This window comes from Gymnodraco acuticeps, unplaced genomic scaffold (assembly GCF_902827175.1).
Source record: "Gymnodraco acuticeps unplaced genomic scaffold, fGymAcu1.1, whole genome shotgun sequence".
In the NCBI taxonomy this organism is placed as follows: domain Eukaryota; kingdom Metazoa; phylum Chordata; class Actinopteri; order Perciformes; family Bathydraconidae; genus Gymnodraco; species Gymnodraco acuticeps.
Window position 1 is genome coordinate 1,908,620 of NW_022992090.1, and position 22,330 is coordinate 1,930,949.

The 22,330-nt window shown below is 42.3% G+C and overlaps 2 protein-coding genes across 2 annotated transcripts; one reads left to right on the forward strand and one right to left on the reverse strand.

Moving 5' to 3' along the window:
* Positions 1 to 20: 20 nt before the first annotated feature.
* On the forward strand, positions 21 to 1,576 carry mdh2 (malate dehydrogenase 2, NAD (mitochondrial)). The gene has a single exon (XM_034202680.1). The coding sequence runs from the start codon at positions 140 to 142 to the stop codon at positions 1,151 to 1,153; it is 1,014 nt and encodes a 337-aa protein (XP_034058571.1). The 5' UTR covers positions 21 to 139; the 3' UTR covers positions 1,154 to 1,576.
* Positions 1,577 to 2,183: 607 nt separating this feature from the next.
* rspo3 (R-spondin 3) lies at positions 2,184 to 16,382 on the reverse strand. Its single transcript, XM_034202648.1, has 6 exons — positions 15,501 to 16,382; positions 10,326 to 10,520; positions 9,619 to 9,762; positions 9,270 to 9,416; positions 8,973 to 9,158; positions 2,184 to 3,238 (listed from the first exon to the last, which is right to left on the reverse strand). The coding sequence occupies exons 1-6, from the start codon at positions 15,598 to 15,600 to the stop codon at positions 3,021 to 3,023; spliced, it is 990 nt and encodes a 329-aa protein (XP_034058539.1). The 5' UTR covers positions 15,601 to 16,382; the 3' UTR covers positions 2,184 to 3,020.
* Between the last annotated feature and the right edge of the window lie 5,948 nt (positions 16,383 to 22,330).

Consider the following 22,330-nt stretch of genomic DNA (forward strand, 5'->3'; position numbering starts at 1 on the left):
ACGACCCTTATATTCTACGCATGACAGTTTGCTGTGCTTCCTGTTCACTCGTGGCTAGAGGACGTTGGTGTCACACAGAAGAAGGGCTCGCCAAGAATTTTTATTTTCCACCAAAGTAAGCAGAGAACTAACGAACAATATGTTTGCCCGTGCTGTGAGACCTACCGTGAGCCTGGCTCGGAGCCTTTCTACCTCTACGCAGAACAACGCCAAGGTTGCGGTGCTGGGGGCGTCCGGAGGCATAGGCCAGCCACTCTCTCTGCTGCTGAAGAACAGCCCCTTGGTGAGCCACCTCTCTCTGTTTGATATTGCCCATACCCCCGGTGTGGCTGCAGATCTCAGCCACATCGAGACAAGGGCCAATGTGACCGGCCACATGGGCCCCGATCAGCTGGATGCTGCTCTTCAGGGCTGCGACGTCGTGGTCATCCCCGCCGGTGTGCCCAGAAAACCCGGCATGACCCGTGATGATCTCTTCAACACCAACGCCACCATTGTAGCCACCTTGGCCGATGCCTGTGCCCGCAACTGCCCCGAGGCTATGATCTGCATTATTGCTAACCCTGTCAACTCCACCATCCCCATTGCATCAGAGGTCATGAAGAAATATGGAGTTTACAACCCCAACAGAATGTTTGGTGTCACAACCTTGGACATTGTCAGAGCCAACGCCTTCGTGGCAGAGCTCAAAGGTCTTGACCCAGCTCGTGTCAACATACCAGTCATTGGAGGTCATGCTGGGAAGACCATCATTCCCCTCATTTCCCAGTGCACACCAAAGGTCGAGTTCCCTGCTGACCAGCTCGCTGCTCTGACAGCCAGGATCCAGGAGGCCGGCACTGAGGTGGTGAAGGCCAAGGCTGGAGCCGGTTCTGCTACCCTGTCCATGGCTTATGCTGGAGCCCGCTTCACCTTCTCCGTCCTGGACGCCATGAATGGAAAGGAGGGTGTGGTAGAATGTGGGTATGTCAGGTCTGAGGAGACAGAGTGCAAGTACTTCTCCACACCTCTTCTTCTGGGGAAGAGCGGCATCGAGAAGAACCTTGGACTGGGCAAGCTGACCGCCTTCGAGGAGCAGCTGGTCGTTGAAGCCATGACTGAGCTGAAGGCTTCTATCAAGAAGGGCGAGGATTTCGTGGCTAACATGAAGTGAACAGGGAGCATTATATTGTAAAAAAAAAAGCAGTTGTGATTGATAATTTGTTCCATCCTACCTAAAGCCATCTGGGTAAAACTGAAAATCACAGTGTTTCCCCTTTTTGTTTTCGTTTTGACAGTAGCATTTTCTTGATTCAGCAATCCTGGTGTTAACCAAGGTCCAATGTATCATTTCCTCTTACCTTCTTAAATATGGCTTTCTTGCACTATGATTATTGTCCGTGAATTACCTATATTTAGCAAATGTGAAATTAACGAAAATTCATGTATTTTCATGTACAGCCTGTATTAATGGGGATTTCTCTGCATAAGAAATGAGGAGGAAATACTTTCATCATGCCTGTTGATGCTACTGGATGTTACTGATGAACAAAATACTCACTCCATAAATAAAGTTGAAGCTTAGCTTTAAAAAAAATGATTCCTTGTTTTTGTTTAACAATAGTATTTGGCTTTACATTGTACAACTGAAAGGCCGACCTTAGTTTTGCTTAGTTTTCATGACACACACTCAGTCTAGGCGCTGCAATACTTAAGATATGGGTTCAAATGCACTAATTTACTTCATAAAAAGGTAGTAATTTAAACACTAGAATCATTTAAATGGAAAATATGTATCTTGATATAAATTAACTACATGATGGTAGTATTCAGAAAATAGCAGGCCTATAGTCCCTGCAAAATAATCATTATTGTGAACTTTTATATTGGTTATAAGTCCTGCATGAAGCCGTATTCACAATATGTGCATAAGAATGCACAGATTCTAGAACAGTAAAGTGTAAAATGGGGAAGCTTCCCACTGCAATGGACAACACCTTATTTATTGTTAGCTGTATACATATTTCCTCTGGCAGATGTCGTTGTCTAAAGCAAGTCTTCAGGTGTGACAGTATGTAACACTATACTACTGCTAAAGCTTTCACCCGCAAGAGCTAAATATAGCTGCATACGAAGTCCCTTTGCATTTAGTCTGAGGGTTTAAAGCGAGCTTAAGTGGATTGCACAAGAAGGAAGAACACCGGTACAAACCCATTATAGTTTTATTTGACATACAGGTGCTTGCGGTTCCTAGTCAAGGAGCTTTACTGAGAGCACATATTGGATTTACACAAAAAGAAAAACCAATGGTCGATAAGATTTATCACTTATCTGGATAAAACAAGCTTTTTGTCCAAGACATACAGAACACATGTTAATGTTTTTATTTTGTATTTATTGACTTTGGTTCACAGCATGCAGGACCTCCTACATCTGACATTTGTTGTGATTATGAAGATGTCACAAGATGGCAATTGCAAACACACTTTTATTTTTTTCTTTACAAATTCTGCACCAAATAAAATAAAGTAAAGAGATCTAAAGAACAGGAACAACAATAATAAACAATTGCTCTACATAATGTTGCAAAATCTACATTCAAAAACCATGACGCGCAATGTTGTATCAGGGCCCCATTAAATAACCATATCAACAAGCACATAGTATAACGTCTTAGTCTCTCTGTCCGTCTGTCTTTCTGTCCACCAGTCCTCCAGTCACAGACATTTCTCACTTCGTCTCAGCAGTGTCTCCTGCACCTTTCATCAGAGACACTCAGTGGTGGAAGTGAAGGAGTAGTAGCGGCTACAGGGTAGAAAAAATGACTTCTTAAAGTCCATCGTGGCCCCTAGCCTTGTGGCTGAATGTGCCCCATTGTGCATAAACATTATATTCAAATCATACAGGTAGCAGCAACACCCCTGCAGAGAGGGGTCGAGGGGGGTTAACAGTGGGTGAGGATGGGGGAGTTTTGGAGAAGTTAGAAGTGGAGGATGACAGGAGGAGGTTGGGAGGGCGCTAGACTTTGTCTGTCCATCGCACTACTGTACGAGTCCAACTGCAGGCGTAACTGGGTCTGTTTCATGGCCTCGTCGACGCCTGTGCTCCGTTTTGTTCCTGATATCAGAGTCCTCACGTTCACCTGTCTCCCTCTCACGCTCCCTTTCTATTTTTCTCTCCCGTCGCCCCCCTGGGTTCTCCTTATCTTTACGGTTGTTGCGATTCCTCCGTTCTTTTCGCTCATTCTTCCTCCTTTCACCTGGGAGATAAAGAACATAAAAAAACAAAATGTTAGTAAAGCAGATTCCCTTATCAGTATTCAGTTAATTAATGTTTTACAGAATCTTTTCCTACTAAAAATGAATTCATAAAGAATGTTGGAAAAAAACCTTGTAAAATAGGGTTAGGTTTAGGGTCAAACAATACCGGTTGTTTTACATTTGCCACTTGCAAATTCAGTCTTGTAACATTCAGTGTCTGGGGTTCAATGTCTGAACCCCAGTTCTATTTTGACAACATTTGGATTATGCTGTGGCTAAAAATAGCAAAGCTTTAACCTTTAAGCTCAACCTAGTTTACTGCTGTTGATTTTTGTCAGACAAACACTAGTAACTGGGATTCAGAGACTTAGTTGATCCTTGCATCAGACTGTAAGTTATGAAAACCACCATATATGTATAAAAAAGTAGCAAGACTTAGGTGAGAGTGAACTACAAACAAATATCAGTATGCAACACTAGTTACTGCAGTGCTCTGTTTTCCCCACTAGATGCCAGTCTTTGTCCACAGACAGCAGCCCCCTGCCTGTGATGAGCAGCCCTTTGTCCAAAATAGAAAACCTTTAAATAAACCCCCCAATTTATCTGCTCTTGCAACACCATCTCATAAACAAAACGGAGAGTTTTGGAATGCTGAAGGTTTATCTCTGCTCGAGCTACAGTTATTAATGATAATAACAAGATCCAGCCCCAGGGAGGTTGGAGACAGGACCTGCAAGTGAAAAGCAGAGGAGGCCCTTTCCTGTTGTTGTACTGCTGCTGTTCATGTGTGAGTGGAACGGAGCAGCACGGCCTGCTTGGCTGTTTGGCCGGCTAGTTGGGGATTGTGAAACTGCTGAAGTCGGCAGTAGGCACAGACACAGGGAGAGAGAGAAAGACAGATAAAGGGAGGGAGAGAAAGAGATCTCTCTCTGTCTCTCTACTGTTTGGCCCCTATACGCTCATCCTCTCCCTCACTGTCAGTCCATTAATCAAGCCGGACTCTGGGTGGACCAGGGTGCGTATCTGACCCACACATTCTCTACCTGCCCACTGTTTTTAACCTCTAAAGAGGATAGGCGATAATTGCATAATGTGAACATAGTTCAATTGCAAGGCAGTGATAGTAAGTCAAAAGTAATTAAAGCTAGATGGATGGACGGATGGATTAATCTGGTGCATTGATTCATAAGGGGTCTGCCCTCCGTCCTCTATAAACACAGGAAGTCCCCTTCGCTCTCATTGTTTTCTCTGTCCTGACACCATTTACAACTATTTACAAGTTCAGTGGATTAGTCATACTGTAGCCCCTGTGCTTTTGTCGAGCCAGAGGAGAAACCTAATCCATACCAGTGTTGAGATGATTAGGAGAGTGTTTATCAAACCCAACCTGCGTTTGGTTAGTTGGAACAGTTTCTGATGGCCGTTTTGTAAACTGTGTAATGACATGTGTGTAATGGTCTCAAAATGAGACACCTTTAGAGGTTTTGAAACATTTTTAACACACATTTAGTACATTCTTCAAAAGCCAAGTTTTAATGAATAAGGTCTGACTGACTGAGTGTTTGAAAGGTTGGCTTTGGGGACAAAACACGGACATCTCCTAGTAAACTAAACCCTGGAACCTGTACCAGCAGTGAAACAGCTTCATTTTAAAGTAATAAAAGAGAAAGGCTCAGGAGAGCATTGAGGACATCACAAGGATTAAGCTTTTTGTTGGCCGAACAATATGCTGTAAGAATGCAAAAGCACTTCACACATATAGATTTGTTTTTTGAAAATTCAACATACTCATGGCCAGTAGGTTTTATCCTCAAATAATTGTAATTATTTATTCATTTTGTAGCCTATCACTTACTCTTATGGTAATGTAGCCATGCATTTTAGGACATCACATCTGTGCATTATGTTAACTGTGTGATGAAAGGTCATTCAGTTTTGAGGAGATGCATTGCTACTGCAAAGTGGTGCCAAACTAAATATGTGATTCTTCAAGTAATATGATTGTGTTTGGGATATTACTTTGAAGTGCTGACATCCCTCATACTCATGAAACTTTACAGTTGTGTAATTGAGATCAAAATTAAGGTTGAGTACAAAAATGGCCGTTGTTCCGAGCAAGGTAGACAACGTTGCAATGGTCTCTAGTTTGTCATATTTTAGCCAAGCATGGTTCAGTCCAAAACAACAGTCGACCTACACACAGTTATGGCTGTAACTGTTTCTTTGCTACCTTCCTAATATCTCCACTAACATCCTGGAAAAGAAAAGTCCCCTAATAACATCAAATGTGGCTATTATGTTTCTGTTTGTGTTCTAAATACAAAAACAGAGATATAATAAGTGAGTTTTGAAAGGAAGATGATAAATAGACATATTTCTAAAACGACAAACTACTCCTTTAATGTAGTTTCAGTTGTTACTATTAACAACCCTTTAACCCTTGAACACTGTCTATTTTGTTGTCTGGCAAAAGCTCATAAAAGTGACCAAAATAAACAACACAAATAATGGCTCATGTATACACTCTATATGCTCCACTGATTTTAGGATTTGTACCAAGACAAAAGACAGTGCAAATCTTTGATTATGGCCAATAGGTCAACATATAATTACTGCGATCAGTACACAGTTGAGAAATATTTTTCATCTTTACAAGTGGAAAACATTTTGCTAAAATGTTTTGTTAAGGAAGGCAAATGTATACAGAAATGTGTTCTCTTTTTCACGTTTCTCCCTAGTAAGCTGCACAGTGTAAACACAGCCTCAAGTGGGACCTGCTGAATTGTATTTGGCTGTAATGTAACTGCTGGATATCTGTTGCAATGTAATGTATTAACAAAGGACAGGAGTCAGTAAACTGTACTGAGAGCGCAGAGAGGGGCTTCACTGGGTGGGACACTGCATGCTGTGTGTGTGTGTGTGTGTGTGTGTGTGTGTGTGTGTGTGTGTGTGTGTGTGTGTGTGTGTGTGTGTGTGTGTGTGTGTGTGTGTGTGTGACATGGAGAGAGAAAGAGAGCAGTAGAAGAGATGAATAACAATCCAGTGAGAGTATTAAACGAACAATGTGAGTGTAGGAAATCAAATTAGAGAGCGGATGGGCACTGAGGGTAAGGGGAAGTGTGTGTGTGCACGTGTGTGTGCGGTTGGAGGAGCACTGTGTGTTTTAGAGTGGCACATCCTCCGTGGCAGGCGTGCTGTCGTCCGGGGAGCTTTTGGCGGGAGCCAGGCTGGGATTAAAGGCTATGGGCTGTCCCACAAGTGGAATGCCTGCCGCATGGCCGCATGGCCGCATGGCCGCCAGGATCTCATGGGGGTGGGAGGGGGGCTTTTGCCAGTGAGTGTGTCTGTCTGACCCCCCAATACTGACTTGCTTGCTTGCCTCACTGTATATATCTGTATGTGTAATAGGTCTGTGTGTGGGAGTTAAAGGGGGCTAAGGTTTGCAGAGGGCACGCACTCTATTCAGCCACAGAGATATGGGAACAGCAGGGCGATCGAAGCACAAATTAGCCAGCGTTAAATTGACGGCGGCGCAGATGAGGATGTGTGTGTAAACATTCGTAATCTCTGGCCGCCGATAGCAGAGGAGCAGAGCCAAGTTTCTCTGAATCTCAGCCTGAATATGTCAGCGTGTTTCCAACCGTTTTACAACTTTTCTGAAGAGATATCTGCAATGTAATTAATAATCAACAACAAGCTAGCTGTTTGCTCCTTCTTTAAGTCTTTATGCTTAACTAAACTATTCCCCTAGCTGTCTCAAATTGGATAGTTAATAGACAGACAGATTTAACAGACATGAATGTGGTCTGTCATCTAACAATTAGAAAGAAAACGGTTGTATTTCCCACAAGGTCAAACTGAACATCATTTAAGAAACATTGATTCAATTAGTTAGGGGTAGACATATTTGGAAAGACTTATCAGATATACCTTCGGAGGAGTAAGTGCAGGAGGCGGGATAGAGGGGAAGGATACGGCAAAAGGAGAAAGTGCAAAAGAGGAGCAAAAGAAAAGGAGAAGGAGGATGTATCAGTGTCTAAGGGCTGCTGGAGGATTACCGGGGGCTCTCTGAGGTCGGACCACTGACCCCCTAGCGTGTGCAGAACGTAAACACAGAGGAGAAGACGCGCCAAAGCAGATAATTAGCTCTCATTCACTTGCCCTTGCTCTTGGAGCAAGGGCAACTGGGTAATAAGAAGCACAGGCAACATTGATATTTATAATAATGTGAAAGACACATGACTCTCTTTCTTCCTTTCTTTCGTTCATTCTTACTTTCAATTAACCTCCCTTCTCTCTGTACCCCCTCCTCTCCCCATGCTCAGGCTAGATCAACAGAGCTGTCGACTCCACACTAAAGTCCCGGCCCCGACCTGGCTGACTGGGAGCGCCAACAGAGAGCTTATATGGGGGTCTGTGTTTTCTTTGGTGTGGTAGGGAGTGTGTGTGTGTGTGTGTGTGTGTGTGTGTGTGTGTGTGTGTGTGTGTGTGTGTGTGTGTGTGTGTGTGTGTGGAAGGGACGAGGATGAGGGAATGGATCAGCAGAGAGATACAGAAAGAAAGTGAGAGAGAGGGATAGCAGGGGGTGACAGAGGGCACATTTTGCAGTCTGCGTTAGAGATCACGTCTACCCAGTTGACTCCCTTCACAAATTACCACCAAGTGCAACGGCTGTGTAGTTATTTTAGTGACACAGAGCTGGTATGTGTGTGTATCCGTGTGTGTGTGTGTGTGTGTGTGTGTTTGTGCATTTGTCTGAAAGAGACAGGGATCTGGATATGTGTGTGCATTTGTTGGTCTGTGTGTGTGTGTGTATTGGCAGCTGTGGGGATAAACCAATACTGATCCCCTGGTCGCCGCGTGCCTCCCAGGGGGAGGATGTTGATGTTGAGCTGGCTGTTTCTGCTCCAGAGTCAACTGCTTTTCTGCTGCATCACACATACACAGACACACACATGCACAGAAACACGCACATACACACACACAGTTTGTTCTGTAAGTGTGAGGCCCAAGGGGGCTGGATCTCAGCCTCCTAGCATGGCTGCAATCTATCATTTAACACTGCAGAGCCCAGGCTAAAAAACAACCAGCCGTGGTCGCCATCCAGCCTAGTAACCACACACACAGCACAAACATAACACAAAGTGGTTTTAAATGCGCCACAGAATCGGGGTTTATAAAGAGACGCGCCCGTCTGAAAGCAGTTTTCACCCTCTTCATTAGAAACGATCACGCTATTCCCTGTTTATAGGAGCAGAGAAAGGGGATTGACTGTTTAAAAATCCAAAGAGGCCTCGTGGGAAAACACACAACATACCCATTGCAACATCACACATGTGTGTTCCCCCCACTGTCCTCACTCTAACCACAATGGCAATCCTCTGAGTAAACAGTCGTAGTCCTGAGCGGAAGACCGACCAGCTCTGATTGTACAAGCTGAAGCAGCAAGGTCTGGAATTCATAGAAATTGTGCCATGTGTCACAAATACAATACTGGCAGCCCTGCCCTTGCCCTGTTGATGGTTCAACAGTAGCTACAATAGACAATGGCTGTGGTCGAATAGTAAAAAAAAAAAAATGAATCCTGTACGTTTTCCTAACCACTTTTCCCTGGTGACCTCCACGGAAAACGTTATGAGGTCAAGGAAAGACGTAAAGGAGAAGGACTTAGAAAAAGACAGCAATGGTGCCAAGAGAATCTGACTGTAGATTCGGACATTCTGTTTTCTTTACCTGGGCATTTCCTCCTCTTGAGCAGGCACTCGTTGATCTCAGAGATCTCAGGGCAGGGATTGCCAAAGGGCGATGGGTACTGGAGGACCTGCCGTGTGCGGGTCTCTTGGCCCCGCTTGAACCCACAGGTTCTCCCGGAGCGAGAGCAAGGGCTCCACTCGCTCCACTCACCCACCTCGCAGTGCACTGACAGGGGAAGAAATGGAGATGTAGAAGTGAGGATGAGGAAGTGTTTCTCAGTGGACATAAAATGGCATCTTAGGTGAGTCCATCCACTCACACAGAACCTGGACTCACCTTGTGGTGTGCACTCCATGAGTTTGTCATTGGGCTCGTAGTCCTCTGGACAGACATGGTGGCACCTCCCACTGAGCTGGTACAGGCCGGGCCGGCACCGTGTGCATGTGTCACTGCTCACACACACCTCACACTCTGCAGGGCATCCTACAAACACAACAGCACAGTAATCCATCTGTGAACATAGCGGCCAAATATAACGCATAACATCTTTTACGTGGTCTTCATTCCAAAGTCAGATTTGTTTGGTAAACTCTGCATGGCTAATGTGGGATAACCACAAGCTAAGTAAGATTAAATAAAAGACAAAACCCTGCATTTTATCCCTGTCTCTGATAAAGGCACTCACTGTAAACACACTCCCTCTGTGCATCGTTCCGCACCATCCCTTCGGGGCAGTTCTCCTGGCACTTGCCCTGGTGAAGGTAGAATCCTGCTCGGCAGTGTGTGCAGAAGGTCTTGTGGAAGCAGGACTCACAGTCCGACCTGCACTCTAACAGAGAAACACAGACCCACCACCAGCGTTTATTTAAACTCTACAAGTTATCATGTGTGTTAAATATACAGGTCGTAAGTGTGTGTGTGTTTGTCTCACTGAGAATACAGTCGGGAATATAGGCCACTGCAGTCAGCTTGATATCTTACAAGGTGGGTACATGATTTTAAGCAAAGCAACACTTGGAAAGGAAACATACTTAGCAGGTATCAAGTTATTTAAGTACATACTTTATGTATACATAATGACATATTTTACAAGCATAACGTTAAACTGATGCTTGTGAAGAAGGAAAGGGCGAATATACACTTCTTGTAACATGTAAGTAAAACACGCTTTGAAGAGGCCACATTTTACTCCTGACAAGCTTGAGCTACTTGTCTGTGTGTGTTTGTTATGATACATGAATAATCTGAATGCCTTTCCATTCAGAGGACATTTACTGTACACTGAAATCTACTTATACCACACCTACAAACTTTGTTCATTTAATTTGGGAACATGCAATGGCAATATTTCCATTAATATTCTGCTACAGACGATCACTGATCTTTGCTTACTTGTGCAGGTGTTTCTTTCTGGGGATCGTGTGCCGTAAAAGCCCGGAGGACAGGAAGTCATGCACACGCCGATCTGCTTCATCCCAATCCTCTCCAAATGCATGAAGAAGCGTGGCTTGCAGGACAGGCAGCCATTGTAGTCAGAGCAGGTCAGACAGCCACCCTGCTGGCACCCCGAGCTCACACCAGAGATCTCTGTTGACAGGAGCAGGGGGATGTTTAAGTATGACTTTCACATGGTTACTTTGGGGGAATTTCAGACTAGAATTTACCCTGATGGTTAGCTTGTCAGATATGCATATCACAACATTTGATAAGCCACAATGCCCCAGTTCAAGAACCTTGAACCTTGGGCACTTTGTTTGGAATACCAGCCTCCCTCTTGTTCAAAGCTGATAGTGTATCTTTCTTTTGGTGTGAAGAATGGAAACAGTAACCTTCAGGTAGCCTCTCTGTACATCTGTTATTCATTTGGCACTAAAAGATTCAAGGCCCCAGACAATAAAACATCAAATTGTAAAAGTAACAACCTTGTTGATTTTGACTAGATTCAGCTTTTTCTGACTTTTTATTCTATTAAACCAGCCATTTTTATGCAATACCAAAACGTGAACCATTAGTGCTTGATTTTCTTTAAAGTATTTAATATCTCATCTCACTCATCCAGCGTGTGGAATATTCTGCAGGCTTATCCGGCATAAGCCAGTTCCTAATTCAAATAAGTAAGAAAATAAAAACGCTTTTTAATGTTGTATTTCAGGCGCTATTCCTGAAAATCTTTTCGAACAAGGAAACAGTGATTTGTTCTTAAAATCCCATTAAAACCTAAGTTTGTTAAAGTTGCTGTGTCATGTTTTTCCCAAAAATGAGAACAAAGGTCAAACAAAAAGTAAACTATCGTGGATACATGGTATAATTACATGGACTAATTACCTATGGTATACTGTGTCAGCACAGTGCAAATGACAGCTATTTATACCTTGTTTACAACCCTGTTTATGTACTCAAGTGTTTAGTTCATGTTGATATATTTCATAGTAGGGGTTGTATCCCCCACTCTACACTAATTTGTGGGATAACTTACCAGTATTTGTCATCCACGGATGAAAGCTCTGGTTGTATGTTCAAATCATTTTAATTGCATGTTGACAATTTGTCACGTACCATTTTTGATTTCTTACAGTCAGTATCCTGGAAAAGCTTGTATATCACGCTTTTCAGTATCTGATTGCACTTAGTGGACAAAAACAGTAACAAAGAGGGATTTGGCAGTTGGATGGGGATGTATAAAATTAAAACCACAAAATACACATCAGGCTTCACAATGTTTGGTAGTTCAGGTTGGACGTTGTTAGCTTTTTACTGTTTCCGTATAACTGTTCTCATGAGGAAAATAATAGTGTACACTGAGAGCGCAGACCTCCGCCGAGGCCGATTGCCTTATTTCATAGTGTAAATAAATGTGAAAGAAAATGTGTTTGTCCAACACGGGATTTGGATCTGCTCCAAAATGTAATGGATTCTTAATTTGCACATATTATACTCTTCCAACATTTCTTATGAAAATGTGGCCAGCAGTTCTACCATAAACCTGCTGACAAACAACCGTAAGCTACTTGATTGAGGTAATGGGTTGAACACACCATTCTTGAGTTTTTAGCCTCTGGGAAAGATCATTTTGAACCTTTCTTTATGGGACAAACATTTTGGAACCGACTTGTTTATAGGACATGATATACATGGGATACCCATGCTGCATTGGTACTCCATTCTGAAAGGCATTGATTGGGAAATGTTGCAGTAGTAACACATGATAGGAAAATCAAACGCAACCCCTGGAAGCGTCTAAATAATAGTTTTTCCTCTCCAGCCTTGACATCTCCTGCCACTGCCTTTAAGCTGGCCCTCTCCCTTCTCCTCTAAATTGGGGGTTTGGCTGCCAGTTTACCATAGATCATGGATACTTTGTTTGAAATATCTCGGCAATCTTTACAACTGCTGTCCATTTGCCCACATGTGTTCCTGCCAACCTTCCCTTATTCACAGACGTCTTAAGACACAGGAATTTGGCCTTGCCCTCGCACTTACACCGACAAAACCTCAGATGGATTTGCACAACATACCAACAAAGTCACATATGAATAAACACATTCACATGCCTGCACACACACAAACACAGATGGTTCGTGGAGAAAATAGAACTGTGCAACAAAATAGAACTGACCAGTAGCGTGGCGTGGGGAAAAAATTAGGGGAAGCCAATAATACGTCCTTTCTTTTGGGTCGGGGGTGTGCTTATTATACATCCATGAGGGAAACCGAGCGCAGCTTACTTCCGGATTTTAGGACGCGTCACTGCAACACTAAATTGATGCGATTTGATTGGATTGTGAGGCAAGGGAAGCCAGCCGCCGCTGGCTTCCCATGGCATGGCCCTGACCAATCACAGGTTGGCAGGGGCATCACGTGAGCCTCATCTGATTGGTCAATCCCTCAATTATTTTTCACCAAGGGAAGCCAGATTCGGCTGGCCTCCTCTCGCAACAGTGAGTGCAATCTACTGTTTCACCATAACATCTAGAGGGGCGCTGTTTGTTTCACTCTTTGTAAAATACTCAATGAGAATGGGGGAGAGACGGGCCGGCAGCAACACACAGCAAAGGAGAATTATCGAAACAAAACAAAGTGTTTTTATTTATTTATTTAAATTATAACTACAATCCGAAAAAACAGGGGAAGCCTGGCTTCCCTTGGCCTCCGGGAGAAAACGCCACTAACTGACATGAATTTCCTTGAATGTGTACCTCTTTATAGAGGTGCATCATGTGGCACACTTTATAATCATATATTTAGCTTCCAATCAGTGCATTTTCATCCCCCACTGGAGTAATCTCATAAACTATATATTTTGGATGCATCATCACAGACAGGAAGCTGGGTGCGCGGGTTGAGTCTCTGCTTGGTAGTTTTGGCCCGTTGACTCAATGGTCATTGACTCCCAACTCACTCTTACCCCCTTCTTTCCCTCTGAAGTGTGAACTCATTCACCCCTTACCAACTAATCCTTCCATCCTCCCTGATGTCTCTGGAAGTGTAAGATATCTGCATCCTCTGAGGAAGTTTGGATTATTTGCAAAATCTTTCAATGAATGGCTACTGGGCGAGGCTATGGAAGCAGAAGATTCCTTCTTACTGTAGAACTGGACAAAACTGAAATTAATGAATGCTGCCCTCTCACAAACTGAGTAAAATCCTTTTTCAGTCCATGAAACACATTTTCACAATATGATTTTGTCCAAAAACCAATTAATACTCATTTTTAAAATGTCAGTTTCACAAAAATGATACTGCTGACACTGTATTTGGTCTGAGGACATTATTCAAGAAACTGAGGGCTCGAGTACTTTCAGTAGACCCTCCTGCCCCCTCTCACTCACACTGTGTTGAGAGGCTCTTTAATGTTGTTTAGGGGAAAATAAACATTGAAAAGGGAGATGTATAAACTGTAGGATATACAGCAGACTCTACAACATTTCAATCTTACATTGGCAAAACACACATTTAAGTGAGAATAATTCCAACAGGAAAGGTCCCCTGTCTTTTATTAATAAAACTGGTGTCTGGTTTCATTATTTGTTATCTTGCTGCGGTTTAAACAACAATCTATAATGGCTTTTTCAACCTGTTGAACAATAAATTGTTCTTTATGTCTGACCAAAACTACAGTGAACAGATCTGCCAAGAGCAAAAATAACCCCAGGACCCCTTAAAAACGACACAATAAACACACAGTTACAGTAACACCACACTCCCTCTTTTTTTTTTTTTTCCACTTTGGTGGTCATGAAAGAAGAAATTACAACTCACAACTGGTCTAGACTACAGATCTGAACTCTATGATCCAATGTAAAGGGATGTAGAGGGAGGATTCAGCTCCAGGTGGAAGGTATAACAACATCACTCCAATGTCTATTATTGTAGATCACTGACAGTCTTCAGAACGCTGGCAAGCGATACATGGAATATTCCAGTTGTCACTGCTCTTGTCTAACAGACTTAGTCACTGAGCACATCTGGAGACCCTCAGTGATAACGTGTGCGTAGGACGGATATAAAAATATACTTTATTTTTACTTATTTCATTGTGTCATGGAAAATGGCTGGCAATATCTCAAGGGATGAGACATAATGTTGGACAACAAAAGATATATGGGAGATGAAATACCACTAGACTTCAGAGTGTTTTCAGCATGGAACATCTCTGCTTTGTAGAGAGCCTCAGCATACTGTCAAATTTTCACCGACTCAGATATTAAAAATTCATTAGAACAAGATTTCAAATTGGGATTTTCTGACTGGCATAAATCTCACACAGTGTTATCCAACATCAGAACAACCCTCACCTCCAATACATTTAACGAAGTTATTTCACTAAGGATGTGGAGGTTGGCAGTGTCTATTTGAACCGTGATCAGGTCTAACGCCCGGGTCATGCAGCTCCCTGCCGGCCTGAAGTCTGCTGCTCTGACCGCTAGAGAGCGACGGGAACCAGGAGTATGTGCGCAAAGAGAAGCGGCCACAGGCTTCAGGTGACAGGCACTATTCATTAATTTAATCAAGGTATCAAGCAAACAGTAACAAGTCAAAGTCGACTAACAATCGTGAAATTACGGAAGGTATCGTGAAAGGACCTGGAAATGAATGAGCTAATTGGCTGAATTTTCATCAATGTAAGAATAACTCCCACAACAGCGATATCGTATACATTGGAGGGCATAAACGTCATAATGCAGAAATGTAGAGTTGGGAGTGTGGAAATGTGTGTTAATATGAATATCTTAAATAATCAATTATAACATTGTAAACTGGCACAAGCACTGTGGTCATGTGCCAACAATGAGTTTAAATGTGACATTTGATTTTGTTATTATATAATGGAGAATAAATTATCAACAGAAATAACTGCGATTTATTTTGATAAGAAACTTAAAATTCCAGAGAGATATTTTTAAAAAAAATATTGGTTTCGCTTCTTCAATAGCACAATATGTGGAATAGAGTTTGTTTTGTGACTTGAAACATCATTGAGTAGAATAGCCTAATACATTCCTTAATGAAGCAAACGAATAAAGTCAGCAGGGCAGCACCTTGCCTACTTTACTTTGCCGTACTCACGTTTATGTTGCCGGTGCCTGGAGCTGCTGTGCTGCTGACATCCAGTGTAATCCATGCAGTGCAAGATGATCAAAACAAAGGAGATCAGTTGTAATTGCATAGTAGCCCAGAGATGAGACTCGTAAAGCCAATGTTAATGTTACCAAGTCACTTATTGGATGAGTTTCCGTTTTCTTCCCACTGACAGTGGCAGAGTGTGGAGGATAGGTAATTCCTATAAACAGCAGGACCCCCAGCTATGTGCTGGTGATATGTGGTGATGGTAGTGTACGGCCCAAAGATGCCTGGGCCGCTTAGACTGTAACATCCTGGACGGTATCTTCATATGTGCCGAGAAAGCCAGACTGAGTCAGGGATCCGTTATCTGTGCTGTGGTAAAGAACATGCCTTCCAATAAAACAAGAAACAAACACGCCACAATTCTCATCCAGGAGTAAAGCAAAACCAATCATTAGTTAAGGTCGAAAAGATTAACTAAATGATTATTTATAATAATCATGACTCTCAAAAAGTTTAAGATATCATATCCATGTACAGAACTCCAAATTCTTCAAATCGTCCCTGTCTCTCTGAGGGGAGATGCGCCGTGCGTCCCGGTGTGTGGATACCTTTAGGTGCCAGGCGCGCTCAGGCTCTCGGCTTCATCCCAGCATCATAAGCACAAAAGTAAAAGCAACAACTGGACTTACACTAGTAATAAAAACAGTTGAAGAATGTTATAGTTCTTCTGGATGTCAAACACACACCTCCTCTCGCTCGCTGTCGGCTGCAGGCAACTGAACCAAAGTAAATCTCCGCAGTTTCAGCGCTTTTCTGCTTTGCGTGCAAGACCCATTCACTCCCCTCCTGCCGGCCGGCTGATGACTTCAGCCCTGCTGTCTCTCTGTCTCTACCACCACCCTCCCCCCCATGAGCTCCAAAGTTTATTTAGAGGGCAAGCCCCCCCGCGTCAGAGACAGAGAGAGGGAGAGGGAGAGAGAGAGAGAGAGAAAGTCAGAACGCTGGTTTAGTTATGTGTAATGCAGCTTTCTATGATTCCTGTCTGGCTCTCAGTGATGCTGTAAATGCGCATTCATGAACTAGCCTAAATGTAATATGATGTGGATCATCTTTGCTATTTTTGAAACATTAATGTTTCAAAAAGAAAAAGTAATTTTCTCATGTAAGAAAATGAGATTACTAATAAAAAAAAGTCGTTGAAAATGTTAATTATTTTATTTTACACATTCTCAAAATCCACGAGCCAATTGACGTCAGTAAAGAATGATGAACAGAGTAGCAGGTTCAAATGAAGATGTCATTTTGTGCCCTAAGACCATTGACTTATTTCCCTTTAAGTGAAGGTCTGAATTTGGGTTGTCGTTCCTAATCCTCATACACCTTTATATGTATACACACTTAGAATGTGAGATTACCTCAAATAGTACCTACAGATTTAAGAGCATTAATTTATCAGGATAATCTTTGTTTCAAAAATTACTTCAGGAAATATGTTTCTTCTGGCAAAGTACTTTGATAGGTAGTTTGAATGTGTGTTTCATATTCAATTACACATTTGAAATTGATCTACAAAAATTAACTTGAGATATATATTTATTTTCACCTTTGTGATCTTATCATTCTCTACCCATGCAATGATGTTTTTACTGTCAATCCCAGCTGCAGTGATGGTTTGGTATAGAGGGACAACATCCCTTCAGTTGGTATCAGCTAAAGAGGCAGACACATCTCCTCCTATCGCCTCCAGAGGGGGCTAGTTCCATTAAAGCTTGAGGCAGATTGTCATAAATGACATGCACGGTATCAGTGAGTTATGGTGAATGTGATGTTGTTTGTATATTTAGAATTTAGAGGAGAAATGAAATGAATAAAATAGCCTTACAATTTAGAATCCCCCCCAAAAAACAGATCAATGGTTAATTTAGAACTTTTTGTACAAGTATTTCTTCACATTTAGCAAATTGTGTTTTGTCGATCTACAATCCTTGTTCTAGATTATTTGTCATCATGACCTCAGTTGGTATTATGTAGAATCTTTGGTGGTATTTGGTTTTTAAATGACTGTAGACCTATAGGGTTTAGTACTGAATTGTGGCCCCTTGAGATTGGAGCAGGGCAGTGTAAAGGGGGTGGGGGGCTGAAGCCTCATTTGTCTAACGGGTGTGTTGATGTTTAGGGGGGAACAGTATGCACGAGTCCCGTGCTTCTCCTCACTGTGGCTTCTGGTCTTTCATCAGTCACTGCGCTGAGGAAAGCAATGCAAACACAGTGGGGGCTCCTTCTTTATGGGAATATTTCCTTGTTTGCCCTGTGCCAGCTCAGAACCAGGGCAGGGAGACATAACACAGATTGATGCATTGTTTTAAACCCTTTCACCTCCACTGGGGCAGACTGCTGTATCCAAACTTAAAGGTATGTGCATGTGGCTATGCACATTTGAAATGTCAAGTCAGGTTTTTAATAAATGTATGTTTTCACAAAAGCAATGAAATGTAATATCACATCCAAGCTAATGTGCGTTAAACAAACATATTTTACAAATAGTTGGACAAATTGTAAAAATATGATGAAACCTCCCTCCTCCCTCTTCTCCGTTCCGTCAGTTTGGTGTAAGGGATGTCGAGGAATAATGCGTGTCTTTGTGTCCCGGTCTGAACTAGCTCCACTATCCCCTGGGGGAAGGATCATGTGTATGTGTGTGTGTGGGTATGTGTGTGTCTGTGTTTGTGTGTATGTAGCATTGGGGTGCGCAAGGTTAAGGTCACTTGGTCAGTCCCTGTGACCGTCCAGTGAGAGAATCAGTCGACACCTGTAAATGAAGCCGGGCAGGTGCATAAACCCTCCCGACCAAGGATGGATGCACACTTCAAGTTTTTTTAATAATACCACATTTAGTCCTATTTTGGCCCAACTCTAATTTAGGCCTTTAGCTAAGAGGGCCGTGAGAGTTTATTGCATCATACTTGTTAGTATAGAGTCTGGCTTAGCAGTCTAGCCTCTATCAAATCTGAAGAGCATCATCTGACTCTTTAGCTGCTAACTACTCCAATATTGTCACCTTCAAGTTTATAAATATGTCTTAGTTCTCAGACAAAAACAGACAACATCTGGACCTCAATGTGGTAGCGACTTGAAAATCACAATTTAGCCTTTTCCTAAAGCATGTCCTGATTTATCCTCAATTTGTGACCATCATTTACACAATGAACATCATGCTCTATTAAAGAAAACCTAGAACTAGCACTTGGAAGCAGAAAAACAAGTGTCAATTGTTCAGAGAGTTAATAAAACATAAAAAGATATGTCATTTTTATCATAGACTTCAATACAATCAACTTGTATAGAGTTATTAATGCGTCAAAACCCTGCTTGTTGGATGTTCAAACGTTTTCTGTTTTTTGTCACTTCTACATGTCTGGGGGTGTCCGCCTGGTTAAACCCCAAGGTCAGAGAAAATGATTTTTGGTCATTAATATTCATTTGAGGAACCCTGCAGGCATCTTTAAAAGTGAATGTCAGGACTGTCAGAAGTGTATACAAATCTAATTACACTTATCATTCCCTAGTCTAAGCTACAATCATAAGGTTACAATCATAAGGTTACAATCATAAACTAATCTGTTCAGATGTCAAGATGCCACTTATTAAACTCATATGACATTGCACAAATCCATTTACGCTCTTAAGCCTCACACACATCAGAGAAGCAAACATACCACCACACCACAAAGCTCATGCCTGTGATCTTGGCAAACTGTTCATTCCCCGGCCTATGACTCATACAATTCCCAGATGACAGGGACAATGTCGATCCACTGTCCTGTCATCAGCTAATGAATTAGGCCGGGTTCTCTGCGCAGTGCAATTGATAGAGTATGTCTCGCTGGGAAAACATCGCGCTGCAGTCTGTGGCCTTTTATGCAGGTTTCATCTATTAACGCTGCAAATAGCCCAGTGGCAATCCTGTGCATTCTCTCAGCATGAAGCAAGTACAATGAGGCACTGACACGGGTTGAATGTTATGAAAATAGACATGCACACACACACACATAAATACAGGATCTACAAGTTCTAATAAATAATTGTTGATTCTCGAAAATGCTATTAAACATATAGAGTCTGGGAGGATTAAGTAAACAACGATAAGACAGGTGCTTGTGCTTTGGGGTAGTAGGCGGGACAAAACAGTCAATGTGTGTGCGTATGTTTGTGTGGATGCATTTGTGTGTGTATACGGGGGTGATTGAGGGGATCATTTCATAGTAAGAGGGCTGGAGGAGGTAGTGGAGGACACATAATCACTGTGAGCAAGGGCTGTCAGCTGTACACACAGAGGGAAAGCGGGTCAGAGTTTTGTATAAGGAAGGTCAAAAGAGAAGGGTACTGTGTGCGTGTCTGTGTGTTTATGTGTGGTCGTAGGGTGCAATTACGACATATTTCATGTCTGTAATAACAAATAGTCCTATTGCAATTCCTTGACATTTTGGGATACGCTTTTTTGCTTCCTTTTTAAAAAGGTAGATTCATGTGTCCATTGAATATGAAACTGCAGCTGGTGGACGTTTCTGTAACTTAGCTTAGCTCAAAGGCTTCAAACAGGTCAAAACGGCTAGCTTTCTAAAGGTACCAAAATGCACTTTTAAAGTTAAAAAATAAACATGTTTGTACGAAAACACACAAAAGCAACCTGCATAGAAGCGAGGAAGTCGCTGCACTAGGCTAATAATTAGTTTTGCTCATAACACTCTAAATAATAAAGCAAATTATATGCACTCCTATTTTAAGCGTGTAATCTGAAATGATACACTGCCTTGACTTGAGAACTGTTTTTGTGAACTCTAACATTATTTTTCCCTTGAGAAATCTAGTTCCTGCATGTTTGATTTAGGTTAGATTTTTTATGAACATGTATTTGCACATGTACGTATGGAAATATCCGGTTCACGTTGATGTGATGTGCCAAAGTTTGTTGGGCTTTACTGTGGAAGTGACCCCAGGAGGAATCCCCTCAGCAGGCCTGACTAATTTGGCCATGAGCGTGGCATTAACTACACATTCCTTCCGAAGCGGTGTCTCCACTTCCCTCTCCCCCTCGACAGCAGCACTTTAAATAAACTAAACGCAGGACTGTTAAGAAAGGCCACCGCTTTCTGTGTCTGACCCTTTGTATGACCTAATTTGATGTATTTCCTCTTCGTTTGAGCTTCTTTTTGAAAAAACGTGACTGACCGGTGAATTGCCCAAGTGACTAGTATGACAGGAGGGGGGAAAGTTAAGAAAGTTCTGAGTTCACTTGAGTCAGGGAGGAGGGGGGCATCCTGATCCTCCAAAAATTAGAGGAAAAGTCAGTGAGCAAAGCCAGCCACAACTTGACAAGAGTGAGAAAGTTTATATATTCTCTTCCCTCTTGCTACCCCTGTGCCGGTCTCTTATGAAGCTGTGGAGAGACAATGACAGCGTACTGGGGATCAAACACTGCTACCCTGGACATTTTAATCATCCGAGCACCACCAGCTTTTTTTCCCATCAGTTGTTGCCCGGCAACAGGTGAGGCTGACCCCAGATATTCTGTATGTGTGTGTGGTATTTCTGGTGGGGGGTGCAGATCAGGCTGTGTGTATAAAGGAACCTAGGGGTTATTTTTATTAATCTGCATGGGGAGTCTCTTTCTCTTTCTCCTTGATGAAACCCTTTCAGCTCCTTCTTTATGGTCGGCGGCCCGTCTGCACTCGACTTTTGTCCTGTGATTGTTCGGCTCCGCAGGGACCCGTGTCAGGCATCCCCCCTCAAAGAGAGCCTGTGTGAGGGTAGGTGTGTGTATGGACAAGTGAGAGACACACAACACTGTTATCATTATGGATATCTTACAAAACAGAAAAAAAGTAGTTTGTCATGCAAATACCGTAAATCATTTTTGTTGACTTTGTCTGAACATGTGGTCCAGGAACAGCCCTCGAGAAACGTTGAGATTATTCGCAAAAGAAAGTTGAAAGAAGGCAGATGGCCTGAGCTTTATTTTTCTTGCGAACAATTTCCTCTCAATCTAAGAGGTTCTAATGGAAAGGCCCTGAATTAAAACATGTGTGAAAGTACAACTCACCCCTTCCTTTCGCACCCAGGCAGAACAACCCCAGCAAGCCACACTGAAGAAATAATTTGTCTTTCTGTGAAGTAAATGAATGCAGACATTTTTTCCATCCAGTCAAAAAATTAGGACTCTTTTCCTTTTCCAGCCAAGCTGAGTGTCGGCTACTTCTGTTCTGCGAGAGTTACCAGTGGCTAATATTGGGTTGTTGATTTCAGGAACTGTTGAGAGTGTGGTTTTAACATTCAACAAATAGTTTCTCAGATGTTCCAAACATTAGGACACTGGAGTGATGCCTCTCCTCTCTCAAACACACCACATAATATCACGCTGGAGCATTTGGAATGCTTTTAATGGATAACTAATGTTGCCTCTTGCCACAGTGTTTGGAGCTGATTTAAGGATCCCATTCCAAATAAAGTATAATTTCAAAATTTCAAAATTGGATATACAGAAACTAAATATTTAGTATTTAGTCATGAGACAGCTCTCGCTTAATAGAAACTAAATGTAGCCTTATTCTTCTTCTTAAAAGTGTAAGAGTCTACAGGATCACAGCTCTGTTAGGGCTGTACTGAGGCACACCAATGCCAAATGCTAATGTGACCATGCTAATAATGATGATGCTAAGATACAGATTTTCTGACCGTTTAATGTTTACCATGTTTAACATCTTAGTTTAGAAAGTTAAAGATAAAGAAGATAATGTGGATGTGTTGCATTAGTTTTAGGTAATAATGCAAAA